We start from the raw sequence: 20463 nt of genomic DNA on the forward strand, positions 1-20463 counted from the left end.
TCAAGTCAGGAAAGACAACGTCTGAGGAATTAACACAGACTGGAAGAGAGTAAGGAAACGTGACAACGAAATGTAATGGCACATCCTGGACTGGATTCTCAGGACCAGAAGTTCAAGTAAGGTCTGTAGATTAGTTAATCACATCAGATCAATGTCAGTTTCCCGGTTTCAAGAATCGTAAGATGTTAACATCAGGGGAAGCTGAGGAAAGGGTACAATGAGAACTCTTTGTACTATTTTTACCACATTTCTATAAGTCTGAAATTATTTTAAAATAAAATGTTTCCTGCTTTAAGCTGCCATAAAACTTCTTTTGTGGGCATCAAATACACAAGAATGAAATCTTAAGATCTTTACTATCTTGAAGGTTTCTCAGAAGGTCTTCTGCCCAAATTTCAGGTAAATGGAAGAGGCAGGAAGAGAGGATACTTATTCTTCCAATACCTATAAATGTAGACTCTTCAAAAGGTACAATCAACAGTGGCACAGAGGGACTCGAGTAAAATCCTGAAGTGGAGTGACGTGGCTGTAATCAGGGCTGAACTCCTCTCCATCAACAGGAAAAATTTCTTCAAACAGACATATCAAGTATCCCAAAGGATTTTACTTACGAAACTTCTAAATTACAAAATCAGAGTTGAAAATGGAATTTATGATAAGACAAAGCAGGGAAGATTAATGCTCTTTTTTTTTTAAAGAAACTATAAGCATATGATAAGATAGAAGTAAAACCAACAGGCAACTGTATCCCAACTAAATACCTTTCAAGGAACAGGAGTCAAAAGAACAGAATAACACTACTAAGCTGTTTTCTTCTGATTTGGGCACTTGTTTGTTTGCAAAATATTATAAAAACTTTTAAGGCTTTCAATAAACCAGAGGCTCTAATAGCTTTAGGCCCCTCAAAAGTGATGAGCTGTGATATAATCAACATGACCTAATATAATTTCACTTCTTCCTTTCAAGAAACACATATTTCAAAGTACTACATAAGGCAAGTATTTTGCCCTCTAGCTACAAAAATTTAGCCAGCAAAAATTTATAAATGAACGCCTTCACCCTCCACGCATGCTTAAATATTGAAAACAGAGGAAACTACTAATAAACCCACACCACATTAGAGCATTAGGATGCCTGAACAGAAAGACTGTGCACACCTTTAGGGTGACAGCTCTCTTCCTACTTATACAACCCCAAATAGAAAGATGCAAATTATTCTTTCTTTTTAACAAAGTAGATTATTAAAAAGTGCTTTCACTAACCTGCCCCTTTACATTGCCAGTCTGATTTCAGAAAGTATTTCTTACCTTTTGGCATCCGGGTGAGTGGCGGATCACAACACTCCATGTGAAAACCTCGGTCACAGGAATCACAAAAGAGCATGTTATCCTAAAGGAGAGAAAGAACAGTTCTGCTCAACCTGTGAAACAGAAACATGGCAGGATCATGACTTCATGACCTAGGAAGCTCCTTTCCACAAAGGAGATGAGTTACCATAATAATAAACGTTCCCTTAATTTGTATTAGTTGAGTAAACAGCCCAATTAGCAAAAAGTTTTGCTTCATCCATCTTTAATGAAGAACTAAAGTTTCATTACTTTTAAGTTTATCCAGTAGCCAGACACAAGCTAACTTTAGTCTGTTTTAATAAAAAAGAGAGAGAAAAGGATGAGTGTAATTAATATAACTGACCATTCCTAAGCCTCCATATTACTCAAACTTCACGAGCATTTCTTCAAAGTAGCTAGTCCCTCTGCACACAGACAATTAAGGTGCTTTAGAAACTACCTAGAAGTCACCCAAGTGTCAATCGCAAGTATTCTAAACTAATGATGTGTAACCTGAAGAGGCTACTGTTCTCAATTCTGCTGGAACAAGTGACTGAAAATAACCAACCATACTTAAGAGGAAAATGCCAGTTGTACATTCTACTTCTAAATGAAATATTCACATTGGAAGGCAAAGATACTCACTGCATTTTTGCCTTGATCTCGACAGGAGCTGCACGTTTTACACTCGATGCACTGCCACCGTAAGGCCTTCACTCTAACCGTTAGTTCGGAGGAAAACTTTAAACAGGATGGATGACCTAATAAGAGGGGAAAATTCACAAACGAAACAATCAAGAATCATTTTGTAACTGTATTAAAGGAATGATGTAGAAAAAGGCAATTATCTCCCAAAAAAAAGCAAAGAAATCTGGATGTTTCCAGAAAAATCTAGAACATTTTATAGCAAAAATCTATCACATTCAAATATGTGTTGTTACTCAACATTGCAAAAACATATGTAAATACATTATTAAAAAATTCTTGATTTTCATTTTAAAATTTATTTCATGCTAAGCATAAATAAATAATGAAGGAAATGGTCAAAAAAAAAAAAAGAAAAAGGCAAATATCTTAAATCAAAACATCAAGGAAAACAAGAAGTTCCTGGAAGCTTGCCCCACACATCTCTTCAGAACTTAGTGCTCCAATTCAGTTTTATGTATGCTAAATACAGCACTCCCCCCGCAATTTGATTATAAAAAACTTGATAAATAAACTCCAAACTTTTATCAAGGCTGCATTAATGAAAGTACTATGTGTGTACACACGTGCCTATGTGTATAAATACATAATACGCCTGGGTCACCTCTGGGAGAGTAACACCAAACTGTTTACAACTGTAATATCCTAGGATACAGAGCTACAAATATTTTGCAGGAAAAGATTTCACATTTTACTTTATACCCTTCTGTGCTCTCATTTTTGTATGTGTGTGTGCTCTCATTTTTTAAACAATAATGTCTTACTTTTGTAACTACAAAATACATTTAAAAAATCCTATCATTTAAAAGTGAGTTATGTGCTCATGATTTAAAGCACTCAAGCTAAAACCATTGTGATCAGGATTAATAGTAACAGAAAAACATGTTTCCTCTCCCAAGAGTTAGTATCAGTTTGATTCTCAAAAACTTAGGGTAGCCAATTTGCCCTTAATTCTGAAAAGATTTATCCCTTTCCTCTAAAAATTGTTTATTTTTCTTCAGTGAGAGAAAGGGTTGGTTAAATAATCTTCTCTCCTCTCTTTTCTATCCCTAAATAATTTTCTGTTTTAAGAGATAACAAAATTTATCATCAAAACATCACTAACATCAAAGGAAAATGGGAGAGGTGTAAAAAACCTCACCCATAATCCCATCATCCTAGAATAGCCATTTTCGTGTTCTACTTTTCCTTTCTAAACTAACTAAAGCTCTTGCATGGTTTTAATTACAGGGTATACAGTTTTGTTCTGCTTTTCTTCATTATCTTACTCAAGCAAACTTTATATTTACATTCCTTAAACTGATTATATTCCACTGAGTTAACCTCCCTGACCCGTTGCCCTGTTGTAAATATTTAGACCATTACCCATAACGGTTATCAGAACACTAAAATGGATTATTTCATGATTATAGATTCCTTCCTTCTTTTAATTCCTTAGAATAAATTCCTGAAAGAGGAGCTGGTGAATGAAATGGAATAAACATTTTTACAGCTTGAGAGGTAGACCTGCACAGCCAAAACATGCTCCAAACTCTGTGATAGCATCGAGTGCCACCAGCAAAGTACAGTAATTTACCACAATTTTATCACCTCCAGTTTGGGCTCTCTTCTTTTTCAACTTTTATAAAAGCTATAAAATAACACTTCACTATTGTTTTGGAGTGCATTCCTATTATTATTTGGGTAAAATATTTTTTAATGTGCTCAACTCAACTTTCTCTCATACAAACTGCCTACTCACAGGCTCTGCCCCTTGGCCTCTGTGTTTAGAAATGTAAACATGCTCTTTATCCTTTAGAGCTTTTGGCCCTTTTGCCATATTTAATGCAAGTCTTTTTCTCAAACAATTCTTGCTTTTTAAAATCTGGAGTATTTTAGTTCTCAATTTGGAAAATACCAAATTTCATATACTTGACCATGTCCATACTTTCTTCCTTGGTTACTGTGATAGCCAAGCTCCAAGGAGCCCTCCTGGCAACAATACCAGTTCACACCCTTGTGCAGTTCTCTCCCACACCAAACAGGATAGCGCTGAAATGACAGCATGACTTCTAAGGGAAGTATAAAAGATACTGCTGATTCCACCTTGCTCTCTCTCTCAGATACCTGCTTGGGGGAATCACCTGCCCCGTGTGGACACTCATGCAGCCCTACGGGAAGGTCCACAGGGCAAAGAGCTGAGGCTTCCTGTCAACAGGCAACATTAACCGCCAGCCAGGTAAGTGAGTCACCATGGAAGCCTTCAGATGACCCAAGCACAGGACCTGCAATCTTGGTCGCAACCTCATGAAAGACCCCAAGTCAAAACCACCCAGGTAAGCCACTCCCAAATTCCTGACCCACAGAAACAACATGAAATAAACCATATTTGCTGTTGCTTTTAGCTGCTAAGTTTTGTAGTAATTTATTTCTACAGCAATAGGTAACTCGTTATTTATTCTATCAGTTCTTTAGAAGTCCCTCTACAGTAATACTTTCAAAGTACACTCTCAGAAACCACTTCAAATTATAATGCTTCTTGGACTTCCTAGGTGGCACAGTGGTAAAGAATCCGCCTGCCAATGCAGGGGACACGGGTTCAAGCCCTGCCCTAGGAAGATTCCACATGCCGCGGAGCACCTTAGCCTGTGTGCCACAACTATTGAGCCTGTGCTCTAGAGCCTGTGAGCCACAACTACTGAGCCCATGTGCCACAACTATTGAAGCGCACACACCTAGGGCCCGCGCTCCACAACGAGAAGCCACTACAATGAGGAGCCTGTGCACCACAATGAAGAGTAGCCCCCGCTCTCAGCAACTAGAGAAAGCCCGTGTGCAGCAACAAAGACCCAACGCAGCCAATAAATAAAAATAAAATAAATAAATTCATAAAAAAAATTATAATGCTTCTTAGAAGGCAGGGCTATAACACAACCCTCTCCCTGCTCCCATTTCAATCCCACCTCACTTAAAGCAGACTCATTTTTATCTGTTTTATGTCTTTGAGTTCTCATAAAATTTCTTAAGGGTTCCATTACTTTAACAGTTTGGAAATTATTGCATTGTATGACATGTCACTATCTTTTTGCATAATCTTTTATGACATTATGGTTTATATTTAACTGTGAAATCCACTCAGAATTCATTTTGGTTTGTGGTATTATGCTGGATATGGTCACCACCACTTAAGATCTCTTCCCACCTCCTTCTAATCCTTCTATACATAAAAACCAAAAAGCTAAAAACTACGCTTCCTAGGCTCTCTTGCAGTTAGGCTCTAGATACGAATTAAATTCTACCATTGGGATATGTATGAGTCATTTCTGAAAGATAGGAATGAATCAAAGACCATCTTCTTCCTGATCCTGTTTTCTATGATAAACTTACGAAAACACCAGTGTCTACTCTCCACCTTCGTGGCGATCCAGAGGCAGCTGCGACAATGGCCAAATTCAGAATTTCAGCACCAGCTACAGAACTCAACGGTCCTGCAGTACCTCCCACTCCCACCTCTTCCAGATGGAGGCAGATGCAGTGGCTCTCTGGTGGGTCAGTTCTGCAACACCCCAGGAACCAGTCCTTAAAGCCCAGTCCAAAGCTTGCCTCTTCAGCCCTTCCAACAATCTCACAAAAACCTGATTCTAGTATTAAATTCCTCTCCTCTTGAAGTATGTAGTGTGTTTTCTGCTTTCTGGACTAAATCCTATTTGTTACTGGTACAAAACACTGAATATTAAGTCAATGATCAAAGATACTGCAAAGCCTCATAAGTTCTCAAAATGCAGACCAAGAATATCTCTGGAACTGACAAATTAGGAGACTCTTTACAAAATCTTTTTTAGAGCCCAGAATTTTACGCAGCTCACTAAATTGCAGTGCCGATGCTCTATTTCCCAATGTGACATATGTAAGTTTCTATCAAGAAAAACAAATCTGTTATCCTGGTTCTATTCATGAAGCCTGAGGCATAAATCAAGAAAGATAAGTAGTGATTATTAAAGAAACCAGCAATAACTTCCAGCTGGTTGCTGTGATTTGAACAGATGTTTGATAGTGAAATATAAAGATCAACAGAAAAAATAAGTCTATGGAAAACTTTTTATAAAAAACAACAACTAAGACCTGATTTAAGCTAACTGAATAAAACATTTCAACAATACATTTAAATCCCTCCCTCATCTAGAAGCTCATCTAAGGTTACTTAAAACCAGCACCAGATTAAAATGTTTCTTTCTCAAGGATACAAACTCTAGTTAAACATACTCTTGCCCCAGAGCGCCTGTTGGAAGGAATACAAGAGGCTCACGTACCACTGTTGCCACAGTCTGCACAGGAGATGAGTTCCTCTGGCTTCTTTTCTCGGTTTTGTTCTTTTGTACCAAGACAGAAACTACAGATGGGGATTGGTTCAGCAACCGGCTGTAAAGAAAAACACAATTCACTCAGGTACTGAAGCTTTTTTTAGTATTAATATAAAGCCATTAAAATTACAGTTTTAAATTCCTTCAAGAGTTATATATAACTTTAGGACAAATACATCCCCCTCCTAAATTTCCAACGAAACAGGTGAGTTTTTAGCAAGCCTGCTTTGGCTGGGCCTTTACAAGCAGTCCTTGTAGTGACAACTTTGGTCCAAAAAATCATACCCCAATCATGCTGGTCACTGAGAAACTAAATGACACAGTGTGGGGACTTCCTTGGTGGTCCAGTGGTTAAGAATCTGCCTTCCAATGCAGGGGACGCAGGTTCGATCCCTGGTTGGGGAATTAAGATCCCACATGCCGTGGGGCTACTGAGCCCACAGGCCACAACTAGAGAATCTATGCACACAACTAGAGAGCTCGTGTGCCGCAACTATAGAGCCCTCACACTCTGGAGCCTGCGCACCACAACTACTGAGCCCACACACTCTAGAGCCCCCACACCACAACTAAAGAAGCCCACCCACCGTGCAACTAAGACCCAACACAGCCAAAAATAAAAGTAAAATAAAACAAATAAAGTTTTAAAAGGAAAAGAAACTAAATGACACAGTGTGGATGAAGCAAAGCAAATCCATTACCTAAGACTGAAAAATTAAACTGAATTCAGTACAAGAAATCATAGTATCAGCCCTTAAAAGGCATGTGATGTAGGAGAAAAATAAGATATTTAATAAGCATAATGAAAGGCAGAAGATACTAAGTGCTATAAGGTGCTATAAGAGACAAACTGTAAGAGCTCTGCACAGACGGGAAAGATAAACTCCAACTGCGGTCTGGAGGAGAGGGGTTGAACAAGGAGGACAACACGTATTAAGTGCCAGTACTTAACACGTGTGTTATGGTATCTTAAGAAGCTTGTCCAAGGACAGCAGAGAGTAACTGTTAAAAGCAGATTGAGACCTAGGTCTCTAGGTTCCTCCACAGCACTGGATGGAAGAAAGGCAATACAGGTAGTGTAAACGAGGCGAACTTCAGTTTGCAGTCTGCTAAGGCTAGTGCTTAAAGGATATGGTTTCTGTGACAAGCGGGGGCGGGGGGAAGATACTAGACCAGTTCTTTGAGATTGTCACTAAATGTTTTATAAAGAAGTTGGACTTTATCCTGCAGAAAAGAAGAACAATAGGTTACTGAACCAAGAGATGATCACCTGTATTCGAGAAAAGTAATTCCAGTAGCAATAACACAGACAAACGGGAAAACCAAAAGATAGGTAGAACATTTAAACAGAGACTGCATTAGTCTGGTGAAGACAAGATAAGAACTTGAACCAAAGCTAAGGGAATGGAAACAGAAAAAACAGCTATGGATTCAGAAACCAACTAGTTGTGGAAGTGATAGAAAAGGAAATGAATTTAACATGACTAACTTAACTGAAAAGATGGTGATGTCATCAACGGTGAAAGGTAAGTCATTTTAAAGGGGAAAACGAGGAGGAAAGCAAAGAGATGATGGGTTTGATTCCAGATGTGTTTAGCTGGAGGCACTCTCGGACACCTCTCAACTATTTGTGCTAAGCACTGTGCAGGACAGTGACACAAACCTCTCAAGATGCTTTTAGTCTACTGGAGAGAACAGATAAAATGTTTGCAGGTACCATGATAGAAGTATTACAGTGGGAAACAAAGGAAGAAGTGATCAAGTAGGGGAAGTGGTATCAGGGAAAGACTTCACAGAGGTACTCGACAGGCAGGCACACCTGAAGGGGATGTTCAAAGAAAATATAGAATCGTACAGAATCAGATTTGGGAGGAGGGAGATTATGAGCTTAGTTTGGGACTTAAGGAGCTTAAAACACCTATGAAACGTCCAAGGAGCAAGGCCCATGGATCTGGAGTTCAAGAGAAAACTTGGTCTGGAAATAAAAATCTAGACATCACAGACAGTCAGCCGTGCATATTCGCAAGTTCCGCATCCTTGAATTCACCCAACTGTGGATCCAAATCAGTTGAATCTGGAACCCGAAGCCCGCAGATACCTTGAGGGTTGACTGTACATACAAAATGGCAGTAAGGCCACCAGAGTTGATGAGTTCTCCCACAGAGAACAGGTGGAAAGAAGAGAGCCAAGGTCAGAACATCAATATTTAAGGGACTGGCAGAGGAGAAAGCCTGAAAAGGAAATAGACTAGTCACAGAGTTGAAGGGTACATCAATGTAAGCATGTCCAACACAAGCAAACTAACAGCACTTCTCAGCCAAGAGATGAAATGAGAGATGAACAGCGGGAAGCTGTCTTAACAACTGTGGCTGTGGTAAAGACAACCACATCCTTTCTTTAAAAAGAAATATGAAAAGAACCAGGGAATAAAGTCGGGAAAGACTTCATCCAGGAGTAGAAATTTGAAATATCCTCTAAAGAAGGCAGAAGCAGGGTCATGAGGTTTGAACTTTATGCTGTAGCCTCTAAGTACCACTAGAAGATTTTAACAGAGGAACGTTTAGAAAAGTCTCTCTGTAAGTGGTTGGAAATGGATGGGAAGGGGTATGATCTATGATCCAGGCCATGAGTAATAAGGGCCTGCATTAATGCACTGATGAAGGACTGGAGAAGAGACATAAGAGGAATTTAAAAGCCAGACCTGGCAGGAACTGATGGTAGATTGATTTGGGGTAGGGAACACAGTAAGAAGGATGAAAGACTAGAAAGACACCATTAAAGAAGTGAAAAGGCAAGCCACAGAATGGAAGATATTAACACACTTTTAACTAACAAATGTTCATATCCAGTACTGAATATATAAAGAACTCTTACAGACAGAAGATGTCAACAGGTACCTGACAAGAGATTACATATATAATATACAAGTGGCCAGTAAACATAAGAAAAGATGCTCAACCTCACTAGCCATCAAGGAAGCAGGATCTTCAAGAATGACTAAAATTACAAAGACTGGCAATAGTAAGTGCTGTTAAGAAAGTGGAACAAAAGGAACTCTCTTACACTACTGATAGGAATATAAAATGACAAAAACTCCACTCCAAAAACTACTAAAAATAAACACAGCATACCATGTGATCCTGCACTTCCACTCCTGGCTATATACCCAAATGAAGTATACACACACAATATATGATAAAGCACACACAAAAATGAGCAGAGCAGCGTTAATCACAATAACAAAACCTTCTCAAACAAAAACTACCCAGATAACTCTCAATGAATGGTTACACAAATAAATTATGCTACATCCATACATTAGAATATTAAACAATAATGAAAATAAACAAATTACAGTCAACCACATGAATATCACAAACAATAATGAATGAAAGAATAGACCCAGAAGAGTACATAATATATTTTATTTACATAAAGTTAAGTCAGGATAGTGATTACCCTTAGGGAGAAAGGAAGAGGTAATGAATTGGAAAAGGACCTCTGAGATACAAGTAATGTTACTTTTCTTGACCTGGATGGTGGTTTCATGGATTTTAATTAGGAATTAAGGAATACACTTACAATCTGTGTACATTTCTGAATATATTTTAATGAGAAAGTTAAATTTAATTAATGAACATCTATGAAGTAGGACTGTGGTACCTTTGGAATATTCTGAAAGAAATACCAATGGTAATTTAGACACTGAAGTTTGGAACTTAGAAGAGAGAAGAGGAGAGAGAGATTTAAAGGCATGAGCATTCAGGTGATAACTGACAATGCCCAGTGAGAGGGTGAGGTATGTGGAGTGGGTGGAAGGGGCAGAGAGTAAAGGGAGGGGAGTGGAGAAGTAAGACAAGTCCGGATGGAGGAGCAGCAACATTCAGAAGCATCAGAGGAAAGGCAGACCAGAAAGGACCAAGACAAAACAGAACCAAGAGAAATGACGACACAAGAACTTCAAGAAGCAGAGAGCAATCAACAATCAATGTCAGGAAGATAAAGTAACCACTGGATTCTACAGCCAAGAAACAGCTGGAGCCTCACTAAGAGAGAGCCCTTCTCAGTGACGGCGTAAGAACTGAAGGCACAGGAACCAAAAACCTGCCATGCAGGGACAGACAGCAGACCAGAGATAGCTGAAAGGAAACAGCAAAGGGTTTTGATGTGCTCTAGGTATTTCAATGAGAAGGACTAAACCTATTTAAATGTGGAGGAGTAGACACACGTGGTCAAAGAGATTCAAGAAACAAGAAATAACAGGAACATATTATGTAGTAAGGATTACAGCTGCATTGTTCAATATGGCAGGCACTGCAACATGTGGCTATTTAAATTTAAAATAAAATTAATTTAATTCCTCAGTCACACTAGCTATATTTAAATTGTTCAAGAGTCACATGTGGCTAATGACTACGGTTCTGAACAGGAAAAGTATGGAACAATTTCATCACTACATAAAGTTCTACTGGAGAACACTGGCTGAGAAAAGAGGATGGATTTGCAGGCATGGGTAAAGGGACTGCCTTCGCAGACAGGATGGTGTAGAGACATACTGCTTGTAGGTGGGATGCTGGAAACAGAGAACAGTCGAGGAAGCTCACTTCTGATAGCCTCATTATTTCTGGAAAACAGGAAATAAAATCACCTACTAAAAGTGGGGCAGGGAATGGCTAGATAGACCATGAGAAAGTGATAAGTGACAGAAAATTGAGAGGTGAGACTGGCTGGGTCTAAGAACAGAGATAACAAACATTAAAAACAAAACAAACCCACCACCTCCTAGCAACATGGAAACAGACTCACGTGTCTCTGGCACAGTATGTATTAACATAGAGAATAAATCTGAAATACAGGAGAGAAAAGTTCACGGAGTCCCTGTGAAGTGGCCTCTATATTTTCACTAAAATAGAAGGCTATGTTTTTGCTTAAAGAGAAGTAGATAGGTATGGGTTTGGGAATTTACAGAGAACAGAAAAGTCTGAAAATCTCTGTGGAAGGTGACAGGGAATCAATTTGTGATGGAAAATAAAACTGTCAATCAGCTCTAACCACAAAGCTAAGACAGGAGAGAATGAATTTGCAGTATTTCCAATCAAGATGGTTGTACAACTTTCCTTAACACCTCTGAAGCCTTGAATTCACAAAATCAGAGAACTGTAGATAGACAAGATAAACTAAAGGGTGGGAATTCCCCGGAATGCGAATGCAAATATTTCTAAAACAGTGGGCTACAAAGTTAAGGCTGGACATCATAGTAGAACAGGGGCTGACAAACTGAAAGTCTCAGTTAAGGACCCACAGGAATCCTGATAAAATGGAAGGAAATAAAAGTCCAGTAGGAAGTAAAAGAAATGGAAAAGCAGGACTGAAGATTGTGGTTAGCAGAGGAACATCAGAGTTTCTGATTTCCCAAGTATGTGGTTCTTGCTAATAATGAAAATCCCAAATAGCAAATGTGCATGAATTCTTTAATATTTAGTAAACATTATTCTAGACACCTGAGGGTACAGTGGTGAAAAAGAAAAAGCCCCACTTTCACAGAGTTTACATTCCAGCTGAATGCAGAAGAAAGTAAAACTGAAGAGCATAAAAGGAAGTCAAAAAGCTGGGAAAGCATGATCTTAGAAGAATCTTGTGTGTTCAAGTCAGCAAAAATGATGACTGTGCCCAAGAAAGGAAAGGAAAGTTTTGCAAAAACTTTCCTAAAGTTTTTTTTTTCTTTTTTAAAAATTTATTTATTTTTATTTATTGGCTGTGTTGGGTCTTCGTTGCTGCGTGCGGGCTCTCTGTGTGGGGGCTTTCTCTAGCTGAGGCGAGCGGGGGCTACTCTGTTGCAGTACGTGGGCTTCTTATTGCGGTAGCTTCTCTTGTTGCAGAGCACAGGCTCTAGGTGCATGGGCTTCAGTAGCTGCAGCACATGGGCTCATTAGTTGTGGCTCACGGGTTCTAGTGCGCAGGCTCAGTAGTTGTGGTGCACGGGCTTAGTTGCTCTGAGGCATGTGGGATCTTCCCTGACCAGGGCTGGAACCCATGTCCCCTGCATTGGCAGGTGGATTCTTAACCACTGCGCCACCTGGGAAGTCCAGTAAGGCTTTCTTTCGACCACTCCATGTAACACTTCAAAACACCTTACCAACCACCATAATTCATATCCCCCATCCTTAGTTTACTTTTTCTCCTTAACCCTTTTCACTAATGAAAATACTGGGTGTGTACATGTATCCTATCATTTGTCCCCCACTAAATGTAAACTCCATGAAGGCTCTGATTTCTCTTTGTTGAGGACTGTATTCTTAGTACTAAGAACAGTGCCTAGCATATAATATGCATTTAATAAGTGTTGTTCAATACATTAAATTACCTTGAAAAACTAGAATTAGAAAAATACTTAGAACAATGAGTTGCTCATAAGCCTGATAAAGCTATGCACAGCTCAATAATAATCTTAATAACATAAAAATGCTCTATTGTTTCCAAGTAATCTCACCAAGTAATTTCATGGCCTCAATAACTAAATAAGATTTCTGCCACAGCAACCCACTACTGCCATTCAATTTCTCAAAAGTAGGGGGAGATTTGTGGCAGGAGGCACTTAGGTTATACCCTATGCTGCCTTAAGCTCCATGTGGAGATCTCCACAATAATCACTAGATGGCAGCATTGAGGCAAATACACAGCAGATGCTCCAATAAGCAGATAGGTAGACAGATTGGTTGAGTAGCATTCTGACTTAAGTTTTTGGAAATAACTTTGAAGAGAAAAAAAAAAAGCAAAAATTTTGCCCAATGATCTCTACTACATGAGGATATACCATGCAAGAGAATAAATTTTGGACACACACATTTAGACAATCTTAAATATAATGACATTTTCTAGATACTGAGATACATTATCTGAGATATTCCCATCTTTATTATAAAATCCAATTTTAATTTTTCCCAAACTTGACTTTAAATTTTTAATGCCACTATATATCTGTCATTGTCTCTATTTTCTAATATCTTCTGAGGACCTCAAATCCACCTTTATGTTGTCTCTGTTCTTAAACACTGACATAAAATATAATCGAAAATCTGTTTTGTTGTAATTATTTCTTTCGAGACTGAAATGAATGATAAATTCTGGAACTGTGACAACCAGAATTTTCAAGGAAAAAACTGCACTTGCAAACAACCTTATGATTTCAGAAACCTCTAAGTGACCATGTCATAGGCTCTCAGGCAATGAAGATTTGTGACTTCTTAAAAGCTACAAATTCTTGGTTTTATGACAACTGGAAATGATTGAGACAAGTTAGCAGAACCAATATTAAGAGTACGAAAGAAGCACAGGACCTCCCTGGTGGCACAGTGGTTGAGAGTCTGCCTGCCAACGCAGGGGACACGGTTTGATCTCCGGGAAGATCCCACATGCCTCCGAGCAGCTAAGCCCGTGTGCCACAACTACTGAGCCTGCGCTCTAGAGCCCGTGCGCTGCAACTACTGAAGCCCACCCACTGCAACTACTGAAACCAACGCGCCTAGAGCCTGGAGGCAATGAGAAGCCTCCGCAATGAGAAACCCACGCACCGTAACGAAGAGTAGCCCCGACTCGCCACAACTAAAGCCCAATCGCAGCAATGAAGACCCAACACAGCCAAAAATTTAGTAATTAATTAAAAAAAAAGAAAGAAGTACGTAATTCATATGACTCCCTATAAAGCTCAAACATGCACTAAGTAATAATAATGGACATTTCGTTGTTCCTTAGACTTAAATACAAAATATCTGTAAAGCACTATAAAAAATTACATAAAAAAACTTTATGTTAAACTATAATTACTGCAACTCATTTTTTAAAAAATAAAGTGGAAAACCACAAAAAGGAAAAATATTGTATGATTCTACTTATATGGGGTACGTAGAGTGGTTAAATTCATTCAGGCGGAAAGCAGAATAGACATCACCAGAAGCTGGGAAGAAGGGGAGAACTGGGAGTCATTGTTTAATGAGTACAGACTTGAAGATGATGAAAAGGTTCTGGAAATGGACAGTGGTGATAGCTTCAAACACTCAATATACTCAATGTCACTGAATTGTACACTAAAAAGTGTTTAAAATGGTGAACTTTACATACATTTTACCACAATAAAAAATGAACAAAGGGGCTTCCTAGGTGGCGCAGTCGTTAAGAATCTGCCTGACAATGCAGAGGTCATGGGTTCGATCCCAACTCCAGGAAGACCCCACATGCCACGGAGCAACTAAGCCCGTGTGCCAAAAAAAAAAAAAAAAAAAAAAAAAGAACAAAAAAACTAAGTGGTATACATTTTTCACATTCTCACAAGTCAGATGATTAAAGTAATAAGGTCAAAACTGATGAAGGTGAGAAGCAACTACTACAATTGTCATCTTGGAAACCTGTATCTTTTAACCGTTCCTGTGGAACCCCTTACTATGTTAACTTTGAATGCAGTAATTAGACTTAGAAATTTGTAAGTTTAACTCTCCCCAAGATGAAGACATTTTGAATTACTAATAACAAATTCTGGTTATTGAATTTAACCTTTAGCCATTTTATTCTCACTGTACCTACACCAAAGTTGGTTACCTTTTCATCCAATCACATAAAAACAGCTCACCCTTATGCCTTAAAAACCTACTCATAATACAAGTCTAAGAATTAAAGTCTATCAATCAAGCACCATTCAGTCTCAGACTGAAACCTCTCCTGACCACTGTGTCTCCGATCCAGCCAGGTTCTGAACCACCATAAAAGCTCCTCTCAAATCTACCCACCCAACTTTGCTTCCTTACATTTAACTTTTCCTCCAGCTACAGGTCTCACCTATCTCTTTGAATTCTTATGGTGGTTCAGAGCTATGTTTATCCTGTCTCTTTCTTCTCCCACAATTATAATCAAGTAAGGTAAATTTAACTGCAAATTAACTTTCTTCAATGGATATTTATTTCATACAACTTGAAACAAGTAATTTTCAGCAGAGATATTTATTAGTTGATAATCTCTACTGCTAAAGTACTGTTATGTGTAATAAAGCTAAAAGAATGGCTCTATTATAGAAAAGTATCCAAAGGATAAAAAGGAGGTAGGTCTTAGTTAAGAAAAGAGGAAACCTGAACTATTCTTAGGTATGCTATCGTGAAGGAAACCAAAATGTTGCTCAGCGGCTGCGAGCACAAGGAAAACAAACATTGCTAGGTTTTCAAAATACTATCCCAAGAATAAGAAGTCTGGTAAACACTACTGCTTGGTAAGCACTGTAATATAAAAATTTGAGAAGATAAAAAATAATCAGGACTCACATTTTCAAAGCACTTATAAATATCAGTAAATACAAAACAAAATCCACACAAAATAATTAGAAGTCAATTAAATTGGTTTCACTTTTCACATTAACCACTTACACCAAAAAAAAAAAAAAATCAAAAGCAAGCTTTCTGAGAGAATAATTGCATGATTCGTTATTTCCAATATTAGAAGGGAAGCACACTGGCCCATAACGGTTCACTTTAGGAAACGAATGCTTTGTTGGAAGGCATTTATACTCTGTTGAGAAAGCTGGACATTCTAACATACACTGTCCTCTTCCAGTCAGGCAAGCCCTCTTCTCGGTTTCACCCAGGTCTTCATACCTGCACTACTAACAGCCTTGGGTGTACTCCGGCTCCTCCCAAACCCTTTCCAACAGTTTAGAATTCAATCTGTCTTCATCTTCTCCAGAAAGACAACCCTAGGTAAGCAGAAATCACCCTAGAACTCTTCATCTCTTAAGTGCCTTGCACACAGTATGTACTAAACAAGCATTTACTGAAATTAAAATACAACAAAATCATGCTTAGCTCCAAACAGGTTTATCAGTTACTTGCTCAAGGCCTTTCCTCCAAGAATCAATAACCTTCAGGGCAGATATACTTGGGTACGATTTAATCTCTAAATTCTTCAGCACCCCATATGCTATTAAGTACGCTGTGGGTGCTTAGTAAACATTTTTTTAGGATAATCTTCTCCTCGAAAGTATACAGTTGTAAAAGATATTTAATAATAAAGCAACATGACTGGCCTGGAAAAGAGTCCATTTTCCACTATTTATAGTCTACAATAAGGTAACCTTGCATAATTTTAATCAGTTCCAACATAACCAATTAGCCATTACAAAGCTTTAATAGGGGTACTAAACTGAGTTCTTTTATCATGATGAGTTCATTCAACGACTTCTCAATTAGATATAATAACAAGATCACTGGGGAAAGAAAATAAGTTAACGATATAATTAGATCAGTAATGATCATTTCAATTTACACTTTTACTATGTATATAGATTACTGTGCCTTTAGATGAGAAAGCAATCATCTGTCAAGATACTATAACAATTTTCTATTTCTTAATCAGCGGTGACATCAAAAATGATAATATGCATACTTGCTGGATTTAAATTCTGTGCTAAGAAATTGTAAAGAGTTGTGTTCTTTCACATGTGCACCAGTTATTTGAAAGCTCTGCTTTCTGTCTGTCGAGTACATCACTATGTATCAACTTCCTCCTTCATCCACATACAATACTGCAAGTGCTTACTGCCTCTCCTTTCCTTTGTGGGCCTTTCCTTCATATTTCAGTTTCTTTTACATACCTATGGCTCTCCCCTAATTCAGAGTCATATCACCATATACAATCTTCTACACGGACTGACTCTCTCTGGTCTGTCTTTGATTTGTTTCTGCACACTACTACCAGATTAATCCTTCCAAAATTCTACTTTTTTTAATCCAGTTACTTGCCTGACTCAAAACTTACACAACACATCCCCACTGCCAGCTCCTGCCAGCTGGTATTCCACTCCCTCCATCACACACCAAACTACCTTCCTCGCACTCTCTTCCTCTCCTCCCAGTTATTCACTTGTTTCTCTCGCCAGGTGATTTTACCCTAACCCTCAAAGTCCTTTGTATCCCTGCCTCTAAGAATCAACTCAGTAAGAGCTTAGGGACAGCCTGGGCTCCTACTTAAGGCATCACTTTGGACAAGTTACTTAACTCTTTGGTGTAAAATGGTAAAACATACCTACCTTTCAACTTATCATGAAGATTAAATGAGATAAAGTTACGGGAATGTTAACTCAAACATAAGCATTTAAAAATGCTGATTTCTTATATCCCTTTTCAAAACTGTATCTATCCTTCAAAGTTTACCTTTGTTAAAAGACCACTTTTAAAGTCAGGGCAAATTTTTGTTTTGCTGTGACACCCCCCAAAAGGTACACTGATGCAAATTTTCCATGGACTAACAGATTTTCTATATATGGTATTTACTTGCATGACTGAATTAAAGTGTTTTTAAGTCTTTCTGCACACACATTTACCACTTTAAAAAACATTAGTGGTACTTGAGTACAAGAGCATTAGCAAAAGAATATTTTCTATGCTAAATATATGTAAAAGTGATGGTTTACAAGGAGCAAGATGTTCAACAGGACTTTGTGGTGTTCCCTTACGTTTTTAAGAGACTGCAATTACAGGCATTCATTCTGGCCAAACTAAGGTCTAAAACAAGTAACAGACAAATTAGCAAATCGCACTATTTCCTCAAGTTCTACCAAAAAGAATATCTGGTGGGACACGTAGTGTTCTGCTACTATCGGAATCATGGTGTTTGGAACTGGACGGGATCTTCAAAAAACATTATATACTCATTTTACCAAAGATAAAAAACACTGTCAAAGGCTACACATGACTAGTAAAGTGATTAAAGTTATTCAAAGTCAGGTCGACAATCTGAATCCAATAAGTAGAGTATTAACTCTAGTCAACAGCTTCAATGCAGTCACTCAAGTAAACAACCTAGAGATAAAATAATTTTTTTAAAGAAAGAAAGACCTTATAGATGGGAAAGGTTGTCTCCATTATTGGTAAACTGACACTATTCACTAATAATACGGTGTGGCAGGATTTAAACCTACATACTTAAAACTAAAGCTGACCAGAGGTCCTCTCCTGCCTTCCTCAAACAGGAGCATTATTCACAGCAATAGGAAATCAACCTTTGGGAATTCCCTGGCACTTCAGCAGTTAGGACATGGCACCTCCACTGCTGTGGGCCAGGGTTCAATCCCCAGTCAGGGAACTAAGATCCTGCAAGCTGTTAGGTGAAGAAAAAAAAGTTAAAAAAAAAAAACAAAATCAATCTTTTACCCTTTGTTCCTACTCCCAGAGAATGATTAAGGAGGGGGTAATAACAACAAAAGTGTAGAAGCCACAGTAGGCTCCTAAATATAACTAAAAGGGTGAAGAGCTCCTTCAGTTTCAGCACAGCACATTAGGGTCCTGGTAGTGAACAAGGAAGGCAGACTGTCTTCCTGAGAAACCAAGAGAGAGGGTATTGACAGAGGGTCAAGAAACGTGGAAGAAGGTTGGAATGTGGAGAAAGAGGTGCCGCTAACAAATTCCTACAGGCAGGCTGGTCAAAGGGCTTTGAAGAACTATCTAACACTCAGTTCTAAGACTGGTTTCTGTGCTACAACAGAAATCTTGAAACTTGCACTCCATGTGAAAAACAGAAGGGAACAATTTCTCAGTCATTAAAAAAAAAGTGAGGGAACTTCAGTTTGGTTCTTCACAGCGTGGGACAGAGGGAAGAGAGCCCACTCCAGGAGCCGAGGCACGACGGGGGGAGGTCCCAGAGCCGGGTCTGAGTGAAGCTGCCCCGCAGGAAGAAGGGCCTGTCAGGAGACCAGCCTCAGCATCAAGGCTGCAGTGGGAAATGCTCTCCTACCCACAAAGCACCTTGGGGTTCTAGGACTTCCAGAAGTAAGCAAGAATACTTACTATATCTTTGTCGGCTTCCTTGTTTCCAGTTTTAATAGAAAACTTTATCATTTACCCTAATAATAAAATCATTATATTCTCATTTAAAAAATTAGATGAGAGAGAAAAGACAGTAAAATTCTCCCTGCTCTTTCTCTTCCTCCCCTACAATATATACCATTTACTGAGCACCCAAAGCACTGTCACATATTCTTCACAGGCATTAACACTTTTAGACCTAACAACCATCCTATGGGGTAGGTACCATTATCACCATTTTCCAGACGAGAAAACAGATCCCTAGAAAGATTAATGTATCCAAGGTCATAACAAGTGGCAGAGCCCAGATACTATACAGGCATTGTGGCTTCAGAGCCTACACTCTTCACCCTGGCACTGTGCTCTTTTGATGTACATTGTTCTCAGCTTTTCCTACATAAACAGTTAAAAAAAATCACATAAATAGATTCATATTACATATGATGCATAATCTGCTTTTTGTTAATTTCCACATCAATAAATCTAAATCAACATCATCTTTCTAATGGCTATATAACATTCATCACACGTTTTAAGATAATTTAACCAATCCCATATAGATGAACATTTAATGCTTCTAAGATTTTATTATATCCAATCCTGTAACCAAATATCCTTGTACATACATCTTGGCTCATATTTGGGATTATTTCCTTAGAATATATTTCTTGAAGTAGAATTGCTGGGTCAAAGGGGTGCACATTTCTGAGATTTTTGCTACATGCTGCCAATTGGATTTAAGAGAGGCTGACTCCCACCACTAAGTAGTATCTGTGCCAGCGAAGAAGCTGTTGTCTCTCAATTCCAAGCTCACCCGTAGGCTGCTTTGTGATGCGGGACTCGGAATGCACACTTTGTTTCTCCTTGCTCAGCTGTCCTCCCGTTAGGCTCCACCAATCCAGGCACTAGAGGGAGACCAGAAGGTAAGGATAAAAGAGTAGACTTGCTCCTTCTGGTCTGTCTCCTGTTCCTGCCAGTGCCATCCTATCATTGGTCCTTCCCCAGCAGCAACAGTCATCTGCAGTCTTCAGCTTCTTCCAGCTCTCTCACAATCAGCCTCATCAGGCTCCTTCAGAAGTACCAGCAGCAGCAGGACAATATACCCTGCATCCTCTTGGGAGGTCTGCACCCCAGCTTTGTGGGGCCCCTCTCCAAGCTTTTAAAAGCAACCAGGCAGTGGGTGCTCCTTATAAGTCTGAACCCCAGCTCCATGGGGCCCCTCCTCCAAGCTTCTAGGTTCTAATGATCCAA

General features: G+C 38.8%; 1 protein-coding gene across 1 annotated transcript in view; it reads right to left on the reverse strand.

Moving 5' to 3' along the window:
* The window catches only part of KAT6A (lysine acetyltransferase 6A), a 113752-nt gene that overhangs the window by 51731 nt on the left and 41558 nt on the right, over positions 1–20463 (reverse strand). Inside the window, exons 3-5 of the mRNA XM_057696940.1 lie at positions 6323–6431; positions 1974–2089; positions 1308–1389 (exon numbers count right to left, since the gene is read on the reverse strand). Coding sequence (XP_057552923.1) covers positions 1308–1389; positions 1974–2089; positions 6323–6431 — 307 coding nt within the window. The remainder of the gene's footprint in view (positions 1–1307; positions 1390–1973; positions 2090–6322; positions 6432–20463) is intronic.

Source organism: Hippopotamus amphibius, chromosome 10, assembly GCF_030028045.1.
Source record: "Hippopotamus amphibius kiboko isolate mHipAmp2 chromosome 10, mHipAmp2.hap2, whole genome shotgun sequence".
Classification (NCBI taxonomy): Eukaryota; Metazoa; Chordata; class Mammalia; order Artiodactyla; family Hippopotamidae; genus Hippopotamus; species Hippopotamus amphibius.